At 52.3% G+C, this 23,881-nt stretch overlaps 1 protein-coding gene across 9 annotated transcripts in view; it reads right to left on the bottom strand.

Annotated features, from left to right (window-relative positions):
* LOC123767550 (sodium voltage-gated channel paralytic) overlaps positions 1-23,881 on the bottom strand; it is a 328,629-nt gene that overhangs the window by 118,402 nt on the left and 186,346 nt on the right. For 8 of the 9 annotated variants that reach the window (XM_069310346.1, XM_069310351.1, XM_069310354.1 and 5 more), the window contains 3 exons: positions 8,761-9,138; positions 7,987-8,130; positions 7,616-7,660 (listed from right to left, as the gene is read on the bottom strand). In XM_069310346.1, coding sequence (XP_069166447.1) covers positions 7,616-7,660; positions 7,987-8,130; positions 8,761-9,138 — 567 coding nt within the window. The remainder of the gene's footprint in view (positions 1-7,615; positions 7,661-7,986; positions 8,131-8,760; positions 9,139-23,881) is intronic. The other variant, XM_069310352.1, reaches the window with a different exon arrangement.

The raw sequence follows: 23,881 nt of genomic DNA, 5'->3' as shown, positions 1-23,881 counted from the left end.
CGCCGACTTCTGCCTTGGCATTTACGCTACATGCTCTGACCATAGAAAATGGCTGGGTTCTTAAATTGGAAAGGCAGACTAAACTGGGAACCTGATGGTTGCGGCGTTCCGCTTGGAAATAGGAAAGCTCCACTGATAGAGATACATGTAATAAATATATATTTTATATATATATATATGTACATATATATCATGAATAATTTATATCTGAGAACTACTCTTTTCTGATGCCCGGCAACGTCTCGTGTTAAGAGGAGCATGTGAGCATTAGTGATATGGCGTGTCACAGGTAATGGTGAGGAAATTGCTCTAGAGAGAAAGGACTCATCAAGTCCCCAGTTACGGGTCCAGTGAGAACAAACAGGTGAGTGGTGCATTCTCATATACGGGTGAACGTCAAGGACAAACGCCTTCATACACAACCCACTCTCATTCAAGGCTCAGGTGAGGTATGGGTCACAAACAGTAAGGTGGGTTGGTGGTGCCTTACCTGGCCGCGTCAACATCCTCCATCTGTTTCCCCTCAAAACAATATAAAATAAAATACAAATAAGTCACACTGGCATTATTAACCACAGAGTACACTCATGCATCACCGCCCAGGCGGCACCAGGCGGCGCCCCTGCTAAGTGGGAAGCCCAGCGCCGCACCACCTCCCACAGCCTCGCCCGCACACCACTTCACAGACATAAGCCTCAGATCAATCACAATCTTTGTGGTTTTGTACAATTTGCGTATGAAGAGGAGAGGTCGGGAGGGTGGTGGGAGTGGGCGGGGGTGGTGGGTGAGGGAGTGACGGCTGTGGTGGTTGAGGGGGTGACGGCTGCGGGCTGTGGTGGGTGAGGGAGTGACGGCTGTGGTGGGTGATGGGGTGACGGCTGCGGGCTGTAGTGGGTGAAGGGGTGACGGCTGCGGGCTGTGGTGGGTGAGGGGGTGACGGCTGCGGGCTGTGGTGGGTGAGGGGGTGACGGCTGCGGGCTGTGGTGGGTGAGGGGGTGACGGCTGCGGGCTGTGGTGGGTGAGGGGGTGACGGCTGCGGGCTGTGGTGGGTGAGGGGGTGACGGCTGCGGGCTGTGGTGGGTGAGGGGGTGACGGCTGCGGGCTGTGGTGGGTGAGGGGGTGACGGCTGCGGGCTGTGGTGGGTGAGGGGGTGACGGCTGCGGGCTGTGGTGGGTGAGGGGGTGACGGCTGCGAGCTGTGGTGGGTGAGGGGGTGACGGCTGCGGGCTGTGGTGGGTGAGGGAGTGACGGCTGTGGTGGGTGAGGGTGACGGCTGCGGGCTGTGGTGGGTGAGGGGGTGACGGCTGCGGGCTGTGGTGGGTGAGGGGGTGACGGCTGCGGGCTGTGGTGGGTGAAGGGGTGACGGCTACAGGCTGTGGTGGGTGAAGGGGTGACGGCTGCGGGCTGTGGTGGGTGAGGGGGTGACGGCTGCGGGCTGTGGTGTGTGAAGGGGTGACGGCTGCGGGCTGTGGTGGGTGAGGGGGTGACGGCTGCGGGCTGTGGTGGGTGAGGGGGTGACGGCTGCGGGCTGTGGTGTGTGAAGGGGTGACGGCTGCGGGCTGTGGTGGGTGAGGGGGTGACGGCTGCGGGCTGTGGTGGGTGAGGGGGTGACGGCTGCGAGCTGTGGTGGGTGAGGGGGTGACGGCTGCGGGCTGTGGTGGGTGAGGGAGTGACGGCTGCGGGCTGTGGTGGGTGAGGGAGTGACGGCTGTGGTGGGTGAGGGGGTGACGGCTGCGGGCTGTGGTGGGTGAGGGGGTGACGGCTGCGGGCTGTGGTGGGTGAGGGGGTGACGGCTGCGGGCTGTGGTGGGTGAAGGGGTGACGGCTGCGGGCTGTGGTGGGTGAGGGGGTGACGGCTGCAGGCTGTGGTGGGTGAGGGGGTGACGGCTGCGGGCTGTGGTGGGTGAGGGGGTGACGGCTGCGGGCTGTGGTGGGTGAGGGGGTGACGGCTGCGGGCTGTGGTGGGTGAGGGGGTGAGGGCTGCGGGCTGTGGTGGGTGAGGGGGGTGGCGACAAGCTTGGCACCCACATGGTCAGCTGAGGCTCTGGGGAATATCATCGAGTCCAGCTGTTATCCTCTTATATAACCTTACTGTCACGCATCAACGGTCAGTGTCAGTCACATGTGAACGGTCAGTGTCCGTCACATGTGAACGGTCAGTGTCCGTCACATGTGAACGGTCAGTGTCCGTCACATGTGAACGGTCAGTGTCCGTCACATGTGAACGGTCAGTGTCCGTCACATGTGAACGGTCAGTGTCCGTCACATGTGAACGGTCAGTGTCCGTCACATGTGAACGGTCAGTGTCCGTCACATGTGAACGGTCAGTGTCCGTCACATGTGAACGGTCAGTGTCCGTCACATGTGAACGGTCAGTGTCCGTCACATGTGAACGGTCAGTGTCCGTCACATGTGAACGGTCAGTGTGAGGGGTCACTCGCAGCATTATATAACCGCACCAATATTTACAAATCGTTTCTAATTTGTTTTAGGCAAGAGTTTATCGTTCACAGACTTAATAGTAATCTTAACACTTTGAACAATCATGTGGTAGTGAACATTTCGTGTGTTCTGCAAGAACAATAACATACATGAGGCTTTATTTTCTCTCACTAATTTGCTCACATCTCCGATTGGTCGGGGCAGCAGTAGTGAGACTGTCACTTACATAGTACTTGGTAACAGGGTGGGTCCTGCCAGACTCTTGGTGCCAGCACTTGGCACACTAGCTTGACACCTGACTCAGTGCCTCAGCTGACCAGTGTGGCATTACAACAATGGCGGGTGCCTGGAAGAGGTGACTCAGGATAAATGACATGAGAGAGAAAATGACGATGAGGAATTGTCTGGGAAAGATGAGGGGCACATCACACTGGTCTTGGAGGAAGGTCGGGGTGAAGTATGAGCTGTGAGGAGCATGCCAGTCACTGTGAGGTAGGGGGAGGGAGGGGCACAGCTGAAGACATTCCACACGCACTGCTGGAGGAAGCCATGGGAGGGGAAGGGAGAGGAGGACAAGGGGGAGGAGGAAGTAGGGAGTCAGAGTATGAAGTCACACTCCAGGAGGAGGGAGCAGTTGCTGCCGTGTGGTGTGCTGACCCTCGTCAAGACCTTCAGCGCCCCCACCACCGTTACGGGCGGCGGCTGGCTGCCTCTCTGCCAGGGGGCCGGATTCATCAAATAGATACGCAAGTACTTACGAAACCTGTGCATCATTTCTCAATCTTTGGCGGCGTTGCTTGCATCTATTTAGCATTTTATGAGCTCCGAAGCACGACGAGGCTGTTAATAACAACTACAACAGTTCATGGAGCTGTTTCGGAGCTCGTAAGCTATTTGATAAATGCAAATAATGCCGATAAAGATTAAAGTTGTACAGGATCGTAAGTAGACGCGTAAATACTTGCCCAGGTTTGTTAAACGCCGTTAACACTTTTGTTGACTCATTTGTGATATAAAAAGATTATTGATTATATGTATTTGTGTAAATGATTGTATACATATATACATGTGTATGTAACTTTAACAATTGTATAACTAGCTTCACAAGATTGTTACTAGCTTAGGTACACGAACTCTGGGGTTCTCTTCCCGAACTTCTTATGTGCCTCTGTAACCACCACGGCATGGGTATGGGGTGCATAATAAAGAAATATATTGAATTAAATCTTAATCACTAGTTATGACTACGGAACGCGGCGTTGTGACTACGGAACGCGGCGTTGTGACTACGGAACGCGGCGTTGTGACTACGGAACGCGGCGTTGTGACTACGGAACGCGGCGTTGTGACTACGGAACGCGGCGTTGTGACTACGGAACGCGGCGTTGTGACTACGGAACGCGGCGTTGTGACTACGGAACGCGGCGTTGTGACTACGGAACGCGGCGTTGTGACTACAGAACGCAGCGTTGTGACTACGGAACGCGGCGTTGTGACTACGGAACGCAGCGTTGTGACTACGGAACGCGGCGTTGTGACTACGGAACGCGGCGTTGTGACTACAGAACGCAGCGTTGTGACTACAGAACGCGGCGTTGTGACTACGGAACGCGGCGTTGTGACTACGGAACGCGGCGTTGTGACTACAGAACGCAGCGTTGTGACTACGGAACGCGGCGTTGTGACTACGGAACGCGGCGTTGTGACTACGGAACGCAGCGTTGTGACTACAGAACGCAGCGTTGTGACTACAGAACGCAGCGTTGTGACTACAGAACGCAGCGATGTGACTACGGAACGCGGCGATGTGACTACGGAACGCGGCGATGTGACTACGGAACGCGGCGATGACTACAGAACATGGGGATGTAATAACAGAATATGGGGCTGAAAACATGCAACACGGGGTTGCGACTATAGAACACGGTATTGCGACTATGGAACACTGAGATGTGACACACGAAGCTGGCAGTGTTGCCAGTAGTGAGCTGTCCTGGGAGGGCGTTTGCTGGCTTGCAATAAGATGTCCTAGGAGGCAGTCTGTTGGTTTGCAATAAGGTGCCCTGGGAGGCCGTCTACTGGCTTGTAATAAGCTCTCCTGGGAGGCCGTCTGCTGGCTTGCAATGACCTGTCCTGGGCGGCCGTCTGCTGGATTGCAATAAGCTGCCCTGGGAGGCCGTCTGCTTGCTTGCAATAAGCTGCCCTGGGAGGGCGTTTGCTGGCTTGCATTAATCTGTCCTAATGGGAGGCCGTCTGCTGGCTTGCAATAAGTCCTGGGAGGTCGTCTTCTGGCTTGCAATAAGCTGTCCTGGGAGACCCTCTGCTGGCTTGCTATTAACTGACCTGGAAGGCCGTCTGCTGATCTGCAATAGGCTGTTCTGGGAGAATGTCTGCTGGCTTGCAATAAGCTGTCCTGAGAGGCCGTCTGCTGACCTGCAATAAGCTGTCTTGGGAAGTCGTCTGCTGACTTGCAATAAGCTGTCCTGGGAGACCGTCTGCTGGCTTGCAGTAAGATATCATGGGAAGCCGTCTGCTGGCTTGCAATAAGCTGTCCTTGGAAGCCGTCTGCTGGCTTGCAATAAGCTTTCCTGGAAAGCCGTCTGCTTGCTTGCAATAAGCTGCCCTGTGAGGCCCTTTGCAGGCTTGCAATAAGCTGCCCTGTGAGGCCCTTTGCAGGCTTGCAATATGCTGCCCTGTGAGGCCCTTTGCAGGCTTGCAATAAGCTGCCCTGTGAGGCCCTTTGCAGGCTTGCAATAAGCTGCCCTGTGAGGCCCTTTGCAGGCTTGCAATAAGCTGCCCTGTGAGGCCCTTTGCAGGCTTGCAATAAGCTGCCCTGTGAGGCCCTTTGCAGGCTTGCAATAAGCTGCCCTGTGAGGCCCTTTGCAGGCTTGCAATAATCTGTCCTAATGGGAGGCCGTCTGCTGGCTTGTTATACGTTGCCCTAGGAGGCAGTTTGCTGGCTTGCAATAAGATGCACTGGGAGGTCGTCTATTGGCTTGCAATAAGCTGTCCTGGGAGGCCGTCTGCTGACTTGCAATAAGCAATCCTCGGAGGCCGTTTGCTGGCTTGCAATAAGTTGCTCTGGGAGGCCGTCTGGTGGTGTTCAATAATCTTCTTTGCGAAGCCGTCTGCTGGCTTGTAATAAGCTGCACTGGGAGGCCGTCTGCTGGCTTGAAATAAGCTGTCATGGGAAGCCGTCTACCGGTTTGCAATAAGCTGTACTGGCAGGCCGTCTGCTTGCTTGCAATAAGCTCTCATGGGAGGCCGTCTGCTGGCTTGCAATAAGCTCTCCTGGGAGGCCGTCTGCTGGCTTGCAATAAGCTCTCCTGGGAGGCCGTCTGCTGGCTTCTAATAAGCTCTCATGGGAAGCCGTCTGCTGGTTTGCAATAAGCTGTCCTAATGGGAGGTCGTCTGCTGGCTTGCAATAAGCTATCCTGGTAGGCCGTCTGTAGGCTTGCAATAAGCTATCCTGGGAGGCCGTCTGCTGACTTGCAATACGTTGCCCTGGGAGGCTGTCTGCTTACTTGCAATAAGCTGCCCTGGGAGGCCGTCTCCTGGCTTGCAATAAGTTGCCCTGGGAGGCCGTCTGGTGGTCTGCAATTGTCTGCTTTGCGAGGCCGTCTGCTGGCTTGTAATAAACGGCACTGGGAGGCCGTCTGTTGGCTTGCAATAAGCTGTCATGGGAAGCCGTCTGATGGCTTGCAATAAGCTGTTCTAGGAGGCAGTCTCCTGGCTTGCAATAAGGTGCCCTGGGAGGCCGTCTGATGGCTTGCAATAAGCTGTCCTAGGAGGTCGTCTGCTGGCTAGCAATAAGCTGTCCTGGGAGGCTGTCCTGGGAGACCGTCTGCTGGCTAGCAATAAGCTGTCCTGGAAGACCGTCTGCTTGCTTGCAATAAGCGTCCCTGAGAGGCCGTTTGCTGGCTTGCAATAATCTGTCCTAGGAGGCCGTCTGCTGGCTTGCAATAAGCTGTCCTGGGAGACCGTCTGCTGGCTTGCAATAAGCTGCCCTGGGAGGCCGTCTGGTGGCTTGCAACAAGCTATCCTGGGAGACCGTCTGCTGGCTAGCAATAAGCTGCCCTGGGAGGCCGTCTGCTGGCTTGCAATAAGCTTCGACACTGTTATCTGTATGCAGATGGGAAGTCAGGCAAGACAATCATTGGTTCTTGAGTCCGTTACATATATACGAGTCTGGTGGTTTAGTCTCGTGTTTACTCCCACAAGCAAGTTCAGAACCCAAATATTTGGATATACTTCCCGCTGCTCATCGCACATCTCCTTAGAGACACGCGCAAATTATTTACATATTCATTACTTAGTTAATTTCGATATTAAACTTTTTACTTTGCTGGTTTACCAAGAGATACTAAAGTACTGCAAGAGCTGGTATACCAAGAGATACTGAAGTACCGCAGGAGCTGGTATACCAAGAGATACTGAAGTACCGCAGGAGCTGGTATACCAAGAGATACTAAAGTACTGCAAGAGCTGGTATACCAAGAGATACTGAAGTACCGCAGGAGCTGGTATACCAAGAGATACTGAAGTACCGCAGGAGCTGGTATACCAAGAGATACTGAAGTACCGCAAGAGCTGGTATACCCAGAGATACTAAAGTACCGCAAGAGCTGGTATACCAAGAGATACTAAAGTACCGCAAGAGCTGGTATACCAAGAGATACTGAAGTACCGCAGGAGCTGGTATACCAAGAGATACTGAAGTACCGCAGGAGCTGGTATACCAAGAGATACTAAAGTACCGCATGATTGAGTAGAGAACGTCTCGGACAAAGTTTTTGGAACATTCACGGTAACTGTAAGCTTTCATTGTAACTGTAAGCTTTCACTGTAATTGTAAGATTTCACGGCAATTGTAGGCTTTCGCATGACTGAGGGCAGCACACGTCTCCGACTGTAAGGGTGCAGTTGTGCTACACGTGGAGGAGCCTCGGACGAGTGACCTCGGTGTCCACAAGGAGAGAGAGAGAGAGAGAAAGAAAACGGGGGTTGGAGGAAGGGGAGACTGCAGGATAGGGGTGAGGAACTTAAGAGTAGGTGGTGGCGGATTCTGGAAGTGCGTGGACATTCTCTTGGTAGTGAGCCGGACCACAAAATAAAGAAGAGAGAGAGAGAGAGAAGAGTGGAGACGGTCAATCGGGCACACAGGAGTGAACTTACTACAACGTTTTCTTTTGATCTTGCTAGCGGAGTGCCTTGTACGGACTTGTGGAGGAAGAGAAAGCAGGCGGTTTAGTCTACCACTCATAACCCGTCGAGTTAACACTGGACTCCTCTTTTATCTTTTTGTCATTAAAGTAATGTATCGTGAATGTTCTTTTAAGAATATAATTGGGGGAGGAGGGACAAACATCTGTCCAGAAAAGCAGAAATTAAAAGTATGGAAGACTGAGCGAGTCCTGAACACAATGCAAAAAGGGTAAGTCTTACACAATCCTGGGAGTGTATCAACTTTATCTAACACAACACAGGACTCTGCTCTCTCAGAGAAATAACTAGTAATGAAAACATAGGTCTAGTTGCCTACTTACTGCATCTTTGTCGATATATTCAAGGTTGATATCTGGCCCAAATATTTCACGAATGATGTTATCAATGACCTCGTCTTCTTTCTTAGTGAGAGCTTCACCCTCCAGTTTGAGCGGAAGCATCTGCAGCATGTGCTTATTGTCCAGCTAGGGAGGGTTACAAAAGCAGACTTTAACAATGGGTATTGGTAGGAGGCCATTGTTATTGCTCTACTCTGTTCCCGTACTAAGTCTCTTCCTGGCATGAGAAGGTTACTAGCTCTACGTCTGTTCCTGGCATCATAGTATGGCTTAGTTAAGTGCCTGTCTGGTCCATTGGCTCACACAGGGAGACACGTGAGTCCGTCTCATCATTCCATACATTTGAGGGATACTGTCACATGTGCTCAATGGAAGATGAAGGTGGAAAAAGCTGTGATGCTGAAAAAGTACAATAATATTGGTGCTGAGGTAAGAGAGAGATGGTGTGAGAGAGAGAGAGAGGGAGAGAGAGAGAGAGTAAGCGTGCCAGAGGAATCATAAGAGATGATGTTGAGCGGAGGTGCGGATATGAGAAACCAACTAATGATGAGGGAGCTACTGTAGGTGAGGGAGGCTGTGGCCATCACTTAGCAGGGAACACTGGGCCAACACCAACAACTCTGCCACACCAAGCGGTCGGGGATGGGGAGGGGGACACAGGGGATAGACAAAGAGGGAGATGGACTGGTAAAGGGGTAGCAGCGGGTATGGGGGTCCACTACTCACACACTCGCCACTAAAAGTTACAATAATGACCTCTGGGACGAGGGAGGAGGCCATGTTGCGCGACCTTGACCGCAGCTGCGACTCTTTGGTGGTGGGAGGCTTGCCGTTGAGCAGGTCGCCGTGAGAGGTGTAGGAAATGCGGGAGGTGTGGGATGTGTAGGAGTTGTGTCGGGAGCCCAGGTTTGTATACACCGGCACGATGATGGCGCCATTCTCCTCGCTCATGGGTGTAACCGCCGCGGAGTCGTCGGCGTAGGGCAGGTGCTCTTGGGCGTCCAGGTACGTGGACAGCACCAGCGGCTTCTTGTCACCAAAGCGCCGGCCATTTGTGGTCCGCCAGGTGAACTGATGGCTACCTCGGGAGCTTCTCCGTATGTTAAATGGGGAGCCTGGCAGACTAATGCTCGCCTGTAATGAAGAAGACGGCGGCGCTGTGAGGCCGGCGGGGGCGGAGGGAGGACCCCGCCGGCCCCATAACACCTGCTGTTGCTGGGGATATCACAACCTGTGGGCCCACAACAGTGATCTACCGCGCCTACGCCAACACCTGTGTACCTGCCACACTGGCCACTATTCACCGGGAACAATAATGGTGGGGAATTGGTCAAGTATCCGCACGGGTGGGGCCGCCCTCCAGCGTCCAGTGGGGGGTAGTGAGAGGCGCTCATCACGCGACTTCTGCATCTAAAATTGTCTACAACTGTGTTAAAAAATTAGAGAAGCAGTGATTTAAGCAGGTGCAGGAGCGTAGGCAGGTGCGGTACATGTAGTGTGTGGTGGTGTTGAGCAGGAGGGAGGGGTCCTGGGCCCCGCCCACACCCGCCCACACCCACATCAAGCTGAGACACCGCCATGGGCACAAGACAAGAGTGGCCAGAGAGAAGCATGTTGAAGACGCATCCACATAGATTATATAGAAAGAAAGATCAGTTATGTTTAGCACATTACACAAGACAGACAAACAGGAAAGTTGTCTACATCCAATATATGGATCCAGACAGGACTACATGTTAGTTGATGTTAAGTGAGCAAGAGGAGTGATGGGGATAGCGACCCCCTGTGGAGACGTCGCGCACCTAATGGACCACACAGTGAGCTACGGCTATACAAGTATACACACCCATTAACCAAATCCTATACCTCTACGTCTACACCCCTATACAACATTCTTGGCCCTACATTTCCCTGCACTATGCTATCGCACACTCTAAACCACATTCTACACTCAGCTACTTCCTGGCGGCTCAACATTCCTAATTATACTTCATCTAATGGACCAGTCTATACTAAATCTACTTTTAAAACTTTTTTTGGCAAAAAATATCATTAAAATGTTGCTTGCATACTGAAGGGGGTGGCACTCTACCACTACACTACTAGAGTGAGGCGCACACACCTCGCCCTACATGCCATACTGTGCCTCACCACACGCAACACACCGTCAGTCTTCTACTCTAACATAACCAGTATCCCAAGTCCAGCTCCGTCAGGAAGCACGTACTCTGTCCACATTACCAAACTGGTAGACAACCACTCTGAAACCCTTTACTGACAGTCACCAAGTCACCTCCTGGCTCGCCACACCGCCAATCATCACTCTGGATCACTAAGGTCACCATCTGAATCACTAGATAGGCAGTCGCTTTTAAGCATTGAAATGAGGGAGTAGAACTTCCCGGGTAGCCAGGAGAATGAGAGAGAACTGTCAGCAAAACCAGTTTGGTAAGTGGGTGTTGCAGGTAGGGTGGCAGAGCTGGCCAGGACACACGCCAGGATACAAGCCAGGACACACGCCAAGACACAGGCCAGGACACACGCCAGACGCGCCTCGGGGCATGCCACTAACACTCATCATCTCGGAGTCTTCTGATCCAGTCAACAAAAATATCTCAAATTGACGTTTCTCCTTAGAGTGAAGGAGGACCAGGACCCAGAAGACTTCGATGCAGTAACAGCGTAAAATATAATGAGCTCAAACTGCACTAATTTTTATGGAGGGGGAGGGGGAGGGGGAGGGGGCATAGACTAAAGTACACCACCAGGAAAAATTGACGATAAAGTAAACTTAAATACCTTTAAAAGCTGAGGGATAGGAAGGGGGTGGGGGAGGGTGAACTACACGCAATGTAATCTTGCACAAAGTATCACAGGGCAGGAGCGGAATCACCACTGTACAACATTGACTAATAACACAACATGATTACAAACACTACTTGAGGGCACTGTTAGAAGAGATGTCACAATATAACATTTACTGCAACAGGAGAGATGAAAATGCATTACAGAAGAAGACATGAGGGAGGAGAGACATCCACCTGGCGGGAGGCATGCACGGCGCAGGCGCAGTAAGCCGCCTAACCTTCGTCAGGAGGTACAGGGGCGCGATACTTACCCCTCACCATCACCACCATATAGTCCAGTTACCCCTCACCATCACCATATAGTCCAGTTACCCCTCACCATCACCATATAGTCCAGTTACCCCTCACCATCACTCACTAAGCTCTCTCATCTCATTTTTCTCTTGCAATGTATCTTTATCATTTATCAATTCTGATAGAAATTACCTACTTAAAATTATCTGCTAGATTAAGGACCTGCCCGAAACGCTGCGCGTACTAGTGGCTTTACAAGAATGTAAATACTGTACTATCCAATGTATTCTCACAAACCCAATGTACCTTCTTGTATATATATAAATAAAATAAATAAAATAAAATCATCATATAGTCCAGTTACCCCTCAACTCTACTTGAAAACATTTAAAGCGACAAATGTTCGCCAGTTCTTTTTTGTTTATAATGTTAACAGATATAAGTGAGCTTACATTGCATTAGAAATGCAAAAAATAGTTTTCTCTTATTCTATTCCTATTTTAACTACTTTTCCGTTGTTCTAGTTCTATTTGTAACTACTTCTCCACACTTCTATTCCTAATGAATTAGTTTCCTCGTGTTCTATAAATATTTCAGCTGTATTCCATTTGTTCTATTTCTATTTAATGAACTTTTCCGTAGTTCTATTTTTATTTAAAAAAATTTTCCGTGGTATTATTCCTATTTTAACTACTTTCCGTTCATATATTCCTATTTTCACTATTCTTCGTTCTTATATTCCTATATTAACTACTTTAGTTATACATCAGAGAGCATTTCGGAAACTAGATGACACCGTATAAACATGGTTTCTTTATTATAGAAAAGGTATACTGTACTGATCTGCAAGGCTTTAGCTGCAAAGTTGCAATAAGTCCCAAAAATAGTGTTGAGGCTGTTTGCCCGTAGGCCTTTTCAAGCAAGAGGTCCACGGGGATCCCTCCACCCCGCCTACCAAGAGGTCCACGGGGATCCCTACACCCCGCCTACCAAGAGGTCCACGGGGATCCCTACACCCCGCCTACCAAGAGGTCCACGGGGATCCCTCCACCCCGCCTACCAAGAGGTCCACGGGGAGCCCTACACCCCGCCTACCAAGAGGTCCACGGGGATCCCTACACCCCGCCTACCAAGAGGTCCACGGGGAGCCCTACACCCCGCCTACCAAGAGGTCCACGGGGATCCCTACACCCCGCCTACCAAGAGGTCCACGGGGATGCCTACACCCCGCCTACCAAGAGGTCCACGGGGAGCCCTCCACCCCGCCTACCAAGAGGTCCACGGGGATCCCTACACCCCGCCTACCAAGAGGTCCACGGGGATCCCTACACCCCGCCTACCAAGAGGTCCACGGGGATCCCTCCACCCCGCCTACCAAGAGGTCCACGGGGATCCCTACACCCCGCCTACCAAGAGGTCCACGGGGATCCCTACACCCCGCCTACCAAGAGGTCCACGGGGATCCCTACACCCCGCCTACCAAGAGGTCCACGGGGATCCCTCCACCCCGCCTACCAAGAGGTCCACGGGGATCCCTACACCCCGCCTACCAAGAGGTCCACGGGGAGCCCTCCACCCCGCCTACCAAGAGGTCCACGGGGATCCCTACACCCCGCCTACCAAGAGGTCCACGGGGATCCCTACACCCCGCCTACCAAGAGGTCCACGGGGATCCCTCCACCCCGCCTACCAAGAGGTCCACGGGGATCCCTACACCCCGCCTACCAAGAGGTCCACGGGGAGCCCTCCACCCCGCCTACCAAGAGGTCCACGGGGATCCCTCCACCCCGCCTACCAAGAGGTCCACGGGGAGCCCTACACCCCGCCTACCAAGAGGTCCACGGGGATCCCTCCACCCCGCCTACCAAGAGGTCCACGGGGATCCCTCCACCCCGCCTACCAAGAGGTCCACGGGGAGCCCTACACCCCGCCTACCAAGAGGTCCACGGGGATCCCTCCACCCCGCCTACCAAGAGGTCCACGGGGATCCCTCCACCCCGCCTACCAAGAGGTCCACGGGGATCCCTACACCCCGCCTACCAAGAGGTGCACGGGGATCCCTACACCCCGCCTACCAAGAGGTCCACGGGGAGCCCTCCACCCCGCCTACCAAGAGGTCCACGGGGATCCCTCCACCCCGCCTACCAAGAGGTCCACGGGGATCCCTCCACCCCGCCTACCAAGAGGTCCACGGGGATCCCTACACCCCGCCTACCAAGAGGTGCATGGGGATCCCTACACCCCGCCTACCAAGAGGTGCACGGGGATCCCTACACCCCGCCTACCAAGAGGTCCACGGGGAGCCCTCCACCCCGCCTACCAAGAGGTCCACGGGGATCCCTACACCCCGCCTACCAAGAGGTGCACGGGGATCCCTACACCCCGCCTACCAAGAGGTCCACGGGGAGCCCTCCACCCCGCCTACCAAGAGGTCCACGGGGATCCCTACACCCCGCCTACCAAGAGGTGCATGGGGATCCCTACACCCCGCCTACCAAGAGGTGCACGGGGATCCCTACACCCCGCCTACCAAGAGGTCCACGGGGAGCCCTCCACCCCGCCTACCAAGAGGTCCACGGGGAGCCCTACACCCCGCCTACCAAGAGGTCCACGGGGAGCCCTACACCCCGCCTACCAAGAGGTCCACGGGGAGCCCTACACCCCGCCTACCAAGAGGTCCACGGGGAGCCCTACACCCCGCCTACCAAGAGGTGCACTGGGAGCCCTCCACCCCGCCTACCAAGAGGTCCAAGGGGAGCCCTACACCCCGCCTACCAAGAGGTCCACGGGGAGCCCTACACCCCGCCTACCAAGAGGTGCACTGGGAGCCCTCCACCCCGCCTACCAAGAGGTCCAAGGGGAGCCCTCCACCCCGCCTACCAAGAGGTCCACGGGGAGCCCTACACCCCGCCTACCAAGAGGTCCAAGGGGAGCCCTACACCCCGCCTACCAAGAGGTGCACTGGGAGCCCTCCACCCCGCCTACCAAGAGGTCCAAGGGGAGCCCTACACCCCGCCTACCAAGAGGTCCACGGGGAGCCCTACACCCCGCCTACCAAGAGGTGCACTGGGAGCCCTCCACCCCGCCTACCAAGAGGTCCACGGGGAGCCCTACACCCCGCCTACCAAGAGGTGCACTGGGAGCCCTCCACCCCGCCTACCAAGAGGTCCAAGGGGAGCCCTACACCCCGCCTACCAAGAGGTCCACGGGGAGCCCTACACCCCGCCTACCAAGAGGTGCACTGGGAGCCCTCCACCCCGCCTACCAAGAGGTCCAAGGGGAGCCCTCCACCCCGCCTACCAAGAGGTGCACTGGGAGCCCTCCACCCCGCCTACCAAGAGGTCCAAGGGGAGCCCTCCACCCCGCCTACCAAGAGGTCCAAGGGGAGCCCTACACCCCGCCTACCAAGAGGTCCAAGGGGAGCCCTCCACCCCGCCTACCAAGAGGTCCAAGGGGAGCCCTACACCCCGCCTACCAAGAGGTCCAAGGGGAGCCCTCCACCCCGCCTACCAAGAGGTCCAAGGGGAGCCCTCCACCCCGCCTACCAAGAGGTCCAAGGGGAGCCCTACACCCCGCCTACCAAGAGGTCCAAGGGGAGCCCTCCACCCCGCCTACCAAGAGGTCCAAGGGGAGCCCTACACCCCGCCTACCAAGAGGTCCAAGGGGAGCCCTACACCCCGCCTACCAAGAGGTCCAAGGGGAGCCCTCCACCCCGCCTACCAAGAGGTCCAAGGGGAGCCCTACACCCCGCCTACCAAGAGGTCCAAGGGGAGCCCTCCACCCCGCCTACCAAGAGGTCCAAGGGGAGCCCTACACCCCGCCTACCAAGAGGTCCAAGGGGAGCCCTACACCCCGCCTACCAAGAGGTCCAAGGGGAGCCCTACACCCCGCCTACCAAGAGGTCCACGGGGAGCCCTACACCCCGCCTGGTAAGCTGCAAGACCTGACCGTAGCCTCTCTTCTATTTTACCTTTATTTTCTACACGAACGAAAAGCAGTTGACATGTAGCAGAGTCGGACTGGACTTACACCTAGAGGCACACACACACACCCGCCGACACACAAACACACGCCGACACACACCCACCCGCCGACACTCACACACCTGCACACACACACACCCGCAGACATACATATACCCTAGGATTGCCAGGAGAGGTTAACTTAGGTCTTATATTTGTGTGTCGGTTAAATAAAAAAATTGCTTCCGGTTTTTCCAAATTCCACACTAGAGAAGTAAAGAGTGTGGGGGAGCATCAGCACATGCTGGTGGTACCTCCCGCCCAACAGTTACTGCCAGTACTGCCATCCTGGTAGCTGTGATACACAGACTGGCAGAGGACACAACATTCTGGGGGGTGGAGATGTGGCAGCTGTCACGAGTACAACATATTCACCCACACATCTGTAGGCTCAGGAAACAAGACCTTTAGGGAGGGGGGGGGGGCTGATACATGTAGGTTTAAATACTGATTAATTTAAGAGTGGGCACATGTACCCTCTACGACAGATTGCTTAAGTAAATGACACATCTAAGAACAACCACACATGTTACACGTCGACATGAGCCCTCAGGGAATAATGAATTATGCGGTGAATACTTAACTTTTTGAGAAATAAATATATATATATATATATATATATATATATATATATATATATATATATATATATATATATATATATATATATATATATATATATATATATATAGGGGGTGAAAGGAGTGAGTTTCAAGACATTAGAGGGATGGCCGCCGCTATATGGGAGAGGTCAGTCAGTCTCCCTGGTATAGTGGACATCTCACACACGCTCCGGTGGTTCTGTGGTGCGCGCTAACGATGGGTCACGGGGTAATTACTATACCTGCATGGGGAGAGATCTACGCACTCACGAACGTACGCGCGCACACACACATACAAAAACACACACACACATACACAGTGACAGTTGAGAGGCGGGACCAAAGAGCCGAGGCTCAACCCCCGCAAGCACAACTAGGTGAGTACACACACACACACACACACACACACACACACACACACACACACACACGCTCATAATTTCGCACTGTCGCAAAAGTATATCTGAAAAATATTATTGAAGCAATCGTATACAAATACACTTAACACACACCGTCTCTGAAAAAAATTTGATAACAAAAAATATATTATAATGTATAAATGATGTGATTAAATGGGTGAATGTGTCTCTTCAACACCTGTGGAGAGTATTCTGCTGTGAAACATCGTCACTCAAAGATGGTGAATCTTCACTCAAAATGTATGAGTGCATGAAAAAAACACGACAAAGGTTCGAGTACATAAGAAAAAAGATAGAAATGATAAAATGCCACTCAAAAAACTTTTCCAAAATCAGTAAAAAAAAAAATCACTCATGAAAATTTTACGCAAATTAACGAACATTTGACTCATATATATATATATATATATATATATATATATATATATATATATATATATATATATATATATATATATATATATATATATATCTTGTTTAAGGGGAACATAGAGGTATGGGAACTCATAAAATACAGAATTTGAAATGTAAAAGTTCTGGAGAAGACTGTGGCACATATTGATCACGTCATATAAGCGTCTGTCTACACTACCAGAACCAAAACAAACGCAAACATGTCCATTAAAGTTATAACCGTTTGATACGGGAAAACGGAAATGAACCTGGTTTGAGAGAGAGAGAGAGAGAGAGAGAGAGAGAGAGAGAGAGAGAGAGAGAGAGGAGAGAGAGAGAGAGAGAGAGAGAGAGAGAGAGAGAGAGAGAGAGAGAGAGGGAGAGCTAGAGAGAGAGGGAGAGCAAGAGAGAGAGGGAGAGCAAGAGAGAGAGGGAGAGCAAGAGAGGGAGGGGGAGAGAGAGAGAGAGAGAGAGAGAGAGAGAGAGAGAGAGAGAGAGAGAGAGAGAGAGAGAGAGAGAGAGAGAGAGAGAGAGAGAGAGAGAGAGAGGAGGGAGGATATTGGAACACTTAACGTAAGAACAACAGGTAGGAACTAGCACTGTGGATACTCACGGTGCTGTGATGCCCAGGTCCTCCGCCTTGTCCCCTGCGTCTAGCCAACCAGCCGGTCAGTTAAGTAGCCACTAGCCAGCCACTAGCCGGCCAGCCAGCCAGCCAGCCAGCCAGCCAGCCAGCCAGCCAGCCAGCTAGCTAGCCACCCACTCCATTATAATCAGTACGGCTATGCCCTAGCTCAACACCCTGGATATAAACAACACTGTCACCACTTAATAGCAACCATCCAACACAATATTGTATTAGTCTTGTTTTCTTAATCACTTAAGCTTCCTTAATTGCCCGGGTTCAACAGTTTGTGTATTGGGGCTTTTGTTGACAAATGGTAATTATGGAACAGTATTGCCAAGAAGACATTCTCTTATTAACTCAAGACTTCTCAACCACATTGGCAAGGTTGGAATTGGGTGACCCTTGACGATGATAGTTGAAGATGGTGGTAGACGATGGTGGTTGACGATGGTGGTAGACGATGGTGGTAGACGATTGTGGTTGACAATGGTGGTAGACGATGGTGGTTGATTGGCGAAGTTGGTGTTGAAGGTTGTAAGATTTGACCAATAACAGCTTATATCATAGGCAATACTTTACATAAACATACATGTTTATTATTGTTTGCCATACATGTATTGTATAACATACATTTTATATGGAGATTACATTATTAAATTAATACGTTCGTCCGCTTGACGAGTATATGTGGAGTGATGCAGTTGTGTGTGTTCATGGTGTGGGTGTTGTGGTGTAGTGTTGGTGTTGTGGTAGTGTGTGGGTGTTGTGGTAGAGTGTTGGTGTTGTGGTAGAGTGTTGGTGTTGTGGTGTAGTGTTGGTGTTGTGGTGTAGTGTTGGTGTTGTGGTGTAGTGTGGGTGTTGTGGTGTAGTGTGGGTGTTGTGGTGTAGTGTGGGTGTTGTGGTAGAGTGTGGGTGTTGTGGTGTAGTGTGGGTGTTGTGGTAGAGTGTGGGTGTTGTGGTAGAGTGTGGGTGTTGAGTGTAGTGTTGGTGTTGTGGTGTAGTGTTGGTGTTGTGGTGTAGTGTGGGTGTTGTGGTGTAGTGTGGGTGTTGTGGTGTAGTGTTGGTGTTGTGGTGTAGTGTGGGTGTTGTGGTGTAGTGTTGGTGTTGTGGTAGAGTGTGGGTGTTGTGGTGTAGTGTGGGTGTTGTGGTGTAGTGTGGGTGTTGTGGTAGAGTGTGGGTGTTGTGGTGTAGTGTGGGTGTTGTGGTGTAGTGTTGGTGTTGTGGTGTAGTGTGGGTGTTGTGGTGTAGTGTGGGTGTTGTGGTAGAGTGTGGGTGTTGTGGTGTAGTGTGGGTGTTGTGGTAGAGTGTGGGTGTTGTGGTGTAGTGTGGGTGTTGTGGTAGAGTGTGGGTGTTGTGGTGTAGTGTGGGTGTTGTGGTAGAGTGTGGGTGTTGTGGTGTAGTGTTGGTGTTGTGGTAGAGTGTGGATGTTGTGGGTGTTGTGGTACAGTGTTGGTGTTGTGGTAGTGTTGTTCATGGTGTGGGTGTTGTAGTAGTGTTGTTCATGGTGTGGGTGTTGTGGTAGTGTTGTTCATGGTGTGGGTGTTGTGGTAGTGTTGTTCATGGTGTGGGTGTTGTGGTAGTGTTGTTCATGGTGTGGGTGTTGTGGTAGTGTTGTTCATGGTGTGGGTGTTGTGGTAGTGTTGTTCATGGTGTGGGTGTTGTGGTAGTGTTGTTCATGGTGTGGGTGTTGTGGTACAGTGTTCATGGTGTGGGTGTTGTGGTAGAGTGTTGGTGTTGTGGTACAGTGTTCATGGTGTGGGTGTTGTGGTACAGTGTTCATGGTGTGGGTGTTGTGGTACAGTGTTCATGGTGTGGGTGTTGTGGTACAGTGTTCATGGTGTGGGTGTTGTGGTAGAGAGTGGGTGTTGTGGTACAGTGTTGGTGGTGTGGGTGTTGTGGGACAGTGTTCATGGTGTGGGTGTTGTGGTACAGTGTTGGTGGGTTGGGTGTTGTGGTACAGTGTTGGTGGGTTGGGTGTTGTGGTACAGTGTTGGTGGTGTGGGTGTTGTGGGACAGTGTTCATGGTGTGGGTGTTGTGGTACAGTGTTGGTGGGTTGGGTGTTGTGGTACAGTGTTGGTGGGTTGGGTGTTGTGGTACAGTGTTGGTGGTGTGGGTGTTGTGGTACAGTGTTGGTGGTGTGGGTGTTGTGGTACAGTGTTGGTGGTGTGGGTGTTGTGGTACAGTGTTGGTGGTGTGGGTGTTGTGGTACAGTGTTGGTGGTAGGGTACAGTGTGAGTGTTGTGGAACAGTGTTGGTGTTGTGGTACAGTGTGGGTGTTGTGGTACAGTGTGGGTGTTGTGGTACAGTGTGGGTGTTGTGGTACAGTGTTGGTGGGTGTTGTGGTACAGTGTGGGTGTTGTGGTACAGTGTTGGTGGGTGTTGTGGTACAGTGTGGGTGTTGTGGTACAGTGTGGGTGTTGTGGTACAGTGTTGGTGGTTGTGGTACAGTGTGAGTGTTGTGGTACAGGTGTGGGTGTTGTGGTACAGTGTGGGTGTTGTGGTACAGTGTGGGTGTTGTGGTACAGTGTGGGTGTTGTGGTACAGTGTTGGTGGGTGTTGTGGTACAGTGTGGGTGTTGTGGTACAGTGTTGGTGGGTGTTGTGGTACAGTGTGGGTGTTGTGGTACAGTGTGGGTGTTGTGGTACAGTGTTGGTGTTGTGGTACAGTGGTGAGTGTTGTGGTACAGTGTGGGTGTTGTGGTACAGTGTGGGTGTTGTGGGTACAGTGTTGGTGTTGTGGTACAGTGTGGGTGTTGTGGTACAGTGGTGGGTGTTGTGGTACAGTGTGGTGTTGTGGTACAGTGTTGGTGTTGTGGTACAGTGTGGGGTGTTGTGGTACAGTGTGGGTGTTGTGGTACAGTGTGGGGTGTTGTGGTATCAGTGTGGGTGTTGTGGTACAGTGTGGGTGTTGTGGTACAGTGTTGGTGTTGTGGTACAGTGTGGGTGTTGTGGTACAGTGTGGGTGTTGTGGTACAGTGTGGGTGTTGTGGTACAGTGTGGGTGTTGTGGTACAGTGTGGGTGTTGTGGTACAGTGTGGGTGTTGTGGTACAGTGTGGGTGTTGTGGTACAGTGTGGGTGTTGTGGTACAGTGTGGGTGTTGTGGTACAGTGTGGGTGTTGTGGTACAGTGTGGGTGTTGTGGTACAGTGTGGGTGTTGTGGTACAGTGTGGGGTGGTGGGGGGTGGTACAGTGTGGGTGTTGTGTACAGTGTGGTGTTGTGGTACAGTGTTGGTGTTGTGGTACAGTGTGGGTGTTGTGGTACAGTGTGGGTGTTGTGGTACAGTGTGGGTGTTGTGGTAACAGTGTGGGTGTTGTGGTACAGTGTGGTGTTGTGGTACAGTGTGGGTGTTGTGGTACAGTGTGGGTGTTGTGGTACAGTGTGGGTGTTGTGGTACAGTGTTGGTGTTGTGGTACAGTGTGGGTGTTGTGGTACAGTGTGGGTGTTGTGGTACAGTGTGGTGTTGTGGTACAGTGTGGTGTTGTGGTACAGTGTGGTGTTGTGGTACAGTGTTGGTGGGTGTTGTGGTACAGTGTGGGTGTTGTGGTACAGTGTTGGTGTTGTGGTACAGTGTGGTGTTGTGGTACAGTGTTGGTGTTGTGGTACAGTGTGGTGTTGTGGTACAGTGTGGTGTTGTGGTACAGTGTGGGTGTTGTGGTACAGTGTGGGTGTTGTGGTACAGTGTGGTGTTGTGGTACAGTGTGGGTGTTGTGGTACAGTGTGGGTGTTGTGGTACAGTGTGGTGTTGTGGTACAGTGTGGGTGTTGTGGTACAGTGTGGTGTTGTGGTACAGTGTGGGTGTTGTGGTACAGTGTGGGTGTTGTGGTACAGTGTGGTGTTGTGGTACAGTGTGGGTGTTGTGGTACAGTGTGGGTGTTGTGGTACAGTGTGGTGTTGTGGTACAGTGTGGTGGGTGTTGTGGTACAGTGTGGGTGTTGTGGTACAGTTGGTGGGTGTTGGTACAGTGTGGTGTTGTGGTACAGTGTGGGTGTTGTGGTACAGTGTGGGTGTTGTGGTACAGTGTGGGTGTTGTGGTACAGTGTGGGTGTTGTGGTACAGTGTTGGTGTTGTGGTACAGTGTGGTGTTGTGGTACAGTGTGGGTGTTGTGGTACAGTGTGTGGTGTTGTGGTACAGTGTGGGTGTTGTGGTACAGTGTGGTGTTGTGGTACAGTGTGGTGTTGTGGTACAGTGTGGTGTTGTGGTACAGTGTGGTGTTGTGGTACAGTGTGTGGGTGTTGTGGTACAGTGTTGGTGTTGTGGTACAGTGTTGGTGGGTGTTGTGGTACAGTGTGGGTGTTGTGGTACAGTGTGGTGTTGTGGTACAGTGTGGTGGGTGTTGTGGTACAGTGTGTGGGTGTTGTGGTACAGTGTTGTGGGTGTTGTGGTACAGTGTGGTGTTGTGGTACAGTGTGGGTGTTGTGGTACAGTTGTGGGTGTTGTGGTACAGTGTGGGTGTTGTGGTACAGTGTGGTGGGTGTTGTGGTACAGTGTGGGTGTTGTGGTACAGTGTGGGTGTTGTGGTACAGTGTGGGTGTTGTGGTACAGTGTGGTGTGTGGTACAGTGTGGGTGTTGTGGTACAGTGGGGTGTTGTGGTACAGTGTGGTGTTGTGGTACAGTGTGGTGGGTGTTGTGGTACAGTGTGGTGGGTGTGGTACAGTGTGGGTGTTGGTACAGTGTGGGTGTTGTGGTACAGTGTGGGTGTTGTGGTACAGTGTGGGTGTTGGGTACAGTGTGGGTGTTGTGGTACAGTGTGGGTGTTGTGGTACAGTGTGGTGTGTTGGTACAGTGTGGGTGTGTGGTACAGTGTGGGTGTTGTGGTACAGTGTGGGTGTGGTACAGTGTGGGTGTTGTGGTACAGTGGTGGGTGTTGTGGTACAGTGTGGGTGTTGTGGTACAGTGTGGGTGTTGTGGTACAGTGGTGTTGTGGTACAGTGTGGTGTTGTGGTACAGTGTGGTGGGTGTTGTGGTACAGTGTGGGTGTTGTGGTACAGTGTGTGGTGTTGTGGTACAGTGTGGGTGTTGTGGTACAGTGTGGGTGTTGTGGTACAGTGGGGTGTTGTGGTACAGTGTGGGTGTTGTGGTACAGTGTGGGTGTTGTGGTACAGTGTGGTGTTGTGGTACAGTGTGGGTGTTGTGGTACAGTGTGGGTGTTGTGGTACAGTGTGGGTGTTGTGGTACAGTGTGGGTGTTGTGGTACAGTGTGGTGTTGTGGTACAGTGTGGTGTTGTGGTACAGTGTGGGTGTTGTGGTACAGTGTGGTGTTGTGGTACAGTGTGGGTGTTGTGGTACAGTGTGGGTGTTGTGGTACAGTGTGGGTGTTGTGGTACAGTGTGGGTGTTGTGGTACAGTGTGGTGTTGTGGTACAGTGTGGTGTTGTGGTACAGTGTGGTGTTGTGGTACAGTGTGGTGTTGTGGTACAGTGTGGGTGTTGTGGTACAGTGTGGGTGTTGTGGTACAGTGTGGTGTTGTGGTACAGTGTGGTGTTGTGGTACAGTGTGGGTGTTGTGGTACAGTGTGGGTGTTGTGGTACAGTGGGTGTTGTGGTACAGTGTGGTGTTGTGGTACAGTGTGGTGTTGTGGTACAGTGTGGTGTTGTGGTACAGTGTGGGTGTTGTGGTACAGTGTGGGTGTTGTGGTACAGTGTGGGTGTTGTGGTACAGTGTGGTGTTGTGGTACAGTGTGAGTGTTGTGGTACAGTTGGGGTGTTGGTACAGTGTGGTGTTGTGGTACAGTGTGGTGGGTGTTGTGGTACAGTGTGGTGTTGTGGTACAGTGTGGGTGTTGTGGTACAGTGTGGTGTTGTGGTACAGTGTGGGTGTTGTGGTACAGTGTGGTGTTGTGGTACAGTTGGGTGTTGTGGTACAGTGTGGTGTTGTGGTACAGTGTGGGTGTTGTGGTACAGTGTGGTGTTGTGGTACAGTGTGGGTGTTGTGGTACAGTGTGGGTGTTGTGGTACAGTGTGGTGTTGTGGTACAGTGTGGGTGTTGTGGTACAGTGTGGGTGTTGTGGTACAGTGTGGTGTTGTGGTACAGTGTGGTGTTGTGGTACAGTGTGGGTGTTGTGGTACAGTGTGGTGTGTTGTGGTACAGTGTGGGTGTTGTGGTACAGTGTGGGTGTTGTGGTACAGTGTGGTGTTGTGGTACAGTGTTGGTGTTGTGGTACAGTGTGGGTGTTGTGGTACAGTTGGTGTTGTGGTACAGTGTTGGTGGGTGTTGTGGTACAGTGTGGGTGTTGTGGTACAGTGTGGGTGTTGTGGTACAGTGTTGGTGGGTGTTGTGGTACAGTGTGGGGTGTGTGGTACAGTGGGTGTTGGTACAGTGTGGTGTTGTGGTACAGTGTGGTGTTGTGGTACAGTGTGGGTGTTGTGGTACAGTGTTGGTGGGTGTTGTGGTACAGTGTGGTGTTGTGGTACAGTGTGGGTGTTGTGGTACAGTGTGGGTGTTGTGGTACAGTGTGGTGGGTGTTGTGGTACAGTGTGGGTGTTGTGGTACAGTGTGGTGTTGTGGTACAGTGGGTGTTGTGGTACAGTTGTGGGTGTTGTGGTACAGTGTGGTGTTGTGGTACAGTGTGGTGGGTGTTGTGGTACAGTGTGGTGTTGTGGTACAGTGTTGGTGTTGTGGTACAGTGTGGGTGTTGTGGTACAGTGTGGGTGTTGTGGTACAGTGTGGGTGTGTGTGGTACAGTGTGGGTGTTGTGGTACAGTGTGGGTGTT

Source organism: Procambarus clarkii, chromosome 67, assembly GCF_040958095.1.
Source record: "Procambarus clarkii isolate CNS0578487 chromosome 67, FALCON_Pclarkii_2.0, whole genome shotgun sequence".
Classification (NCBI taxonomy): domain Eukaryota; kingdom Metazoa; phylum Arthropoda; class Malacostraca; order Decapoda; family Cambaridae; genus Procambarus; species Procambarus clarkii.
This window is presented reverse-complemented; position numbering and strand designations above follow the sequence as displayed.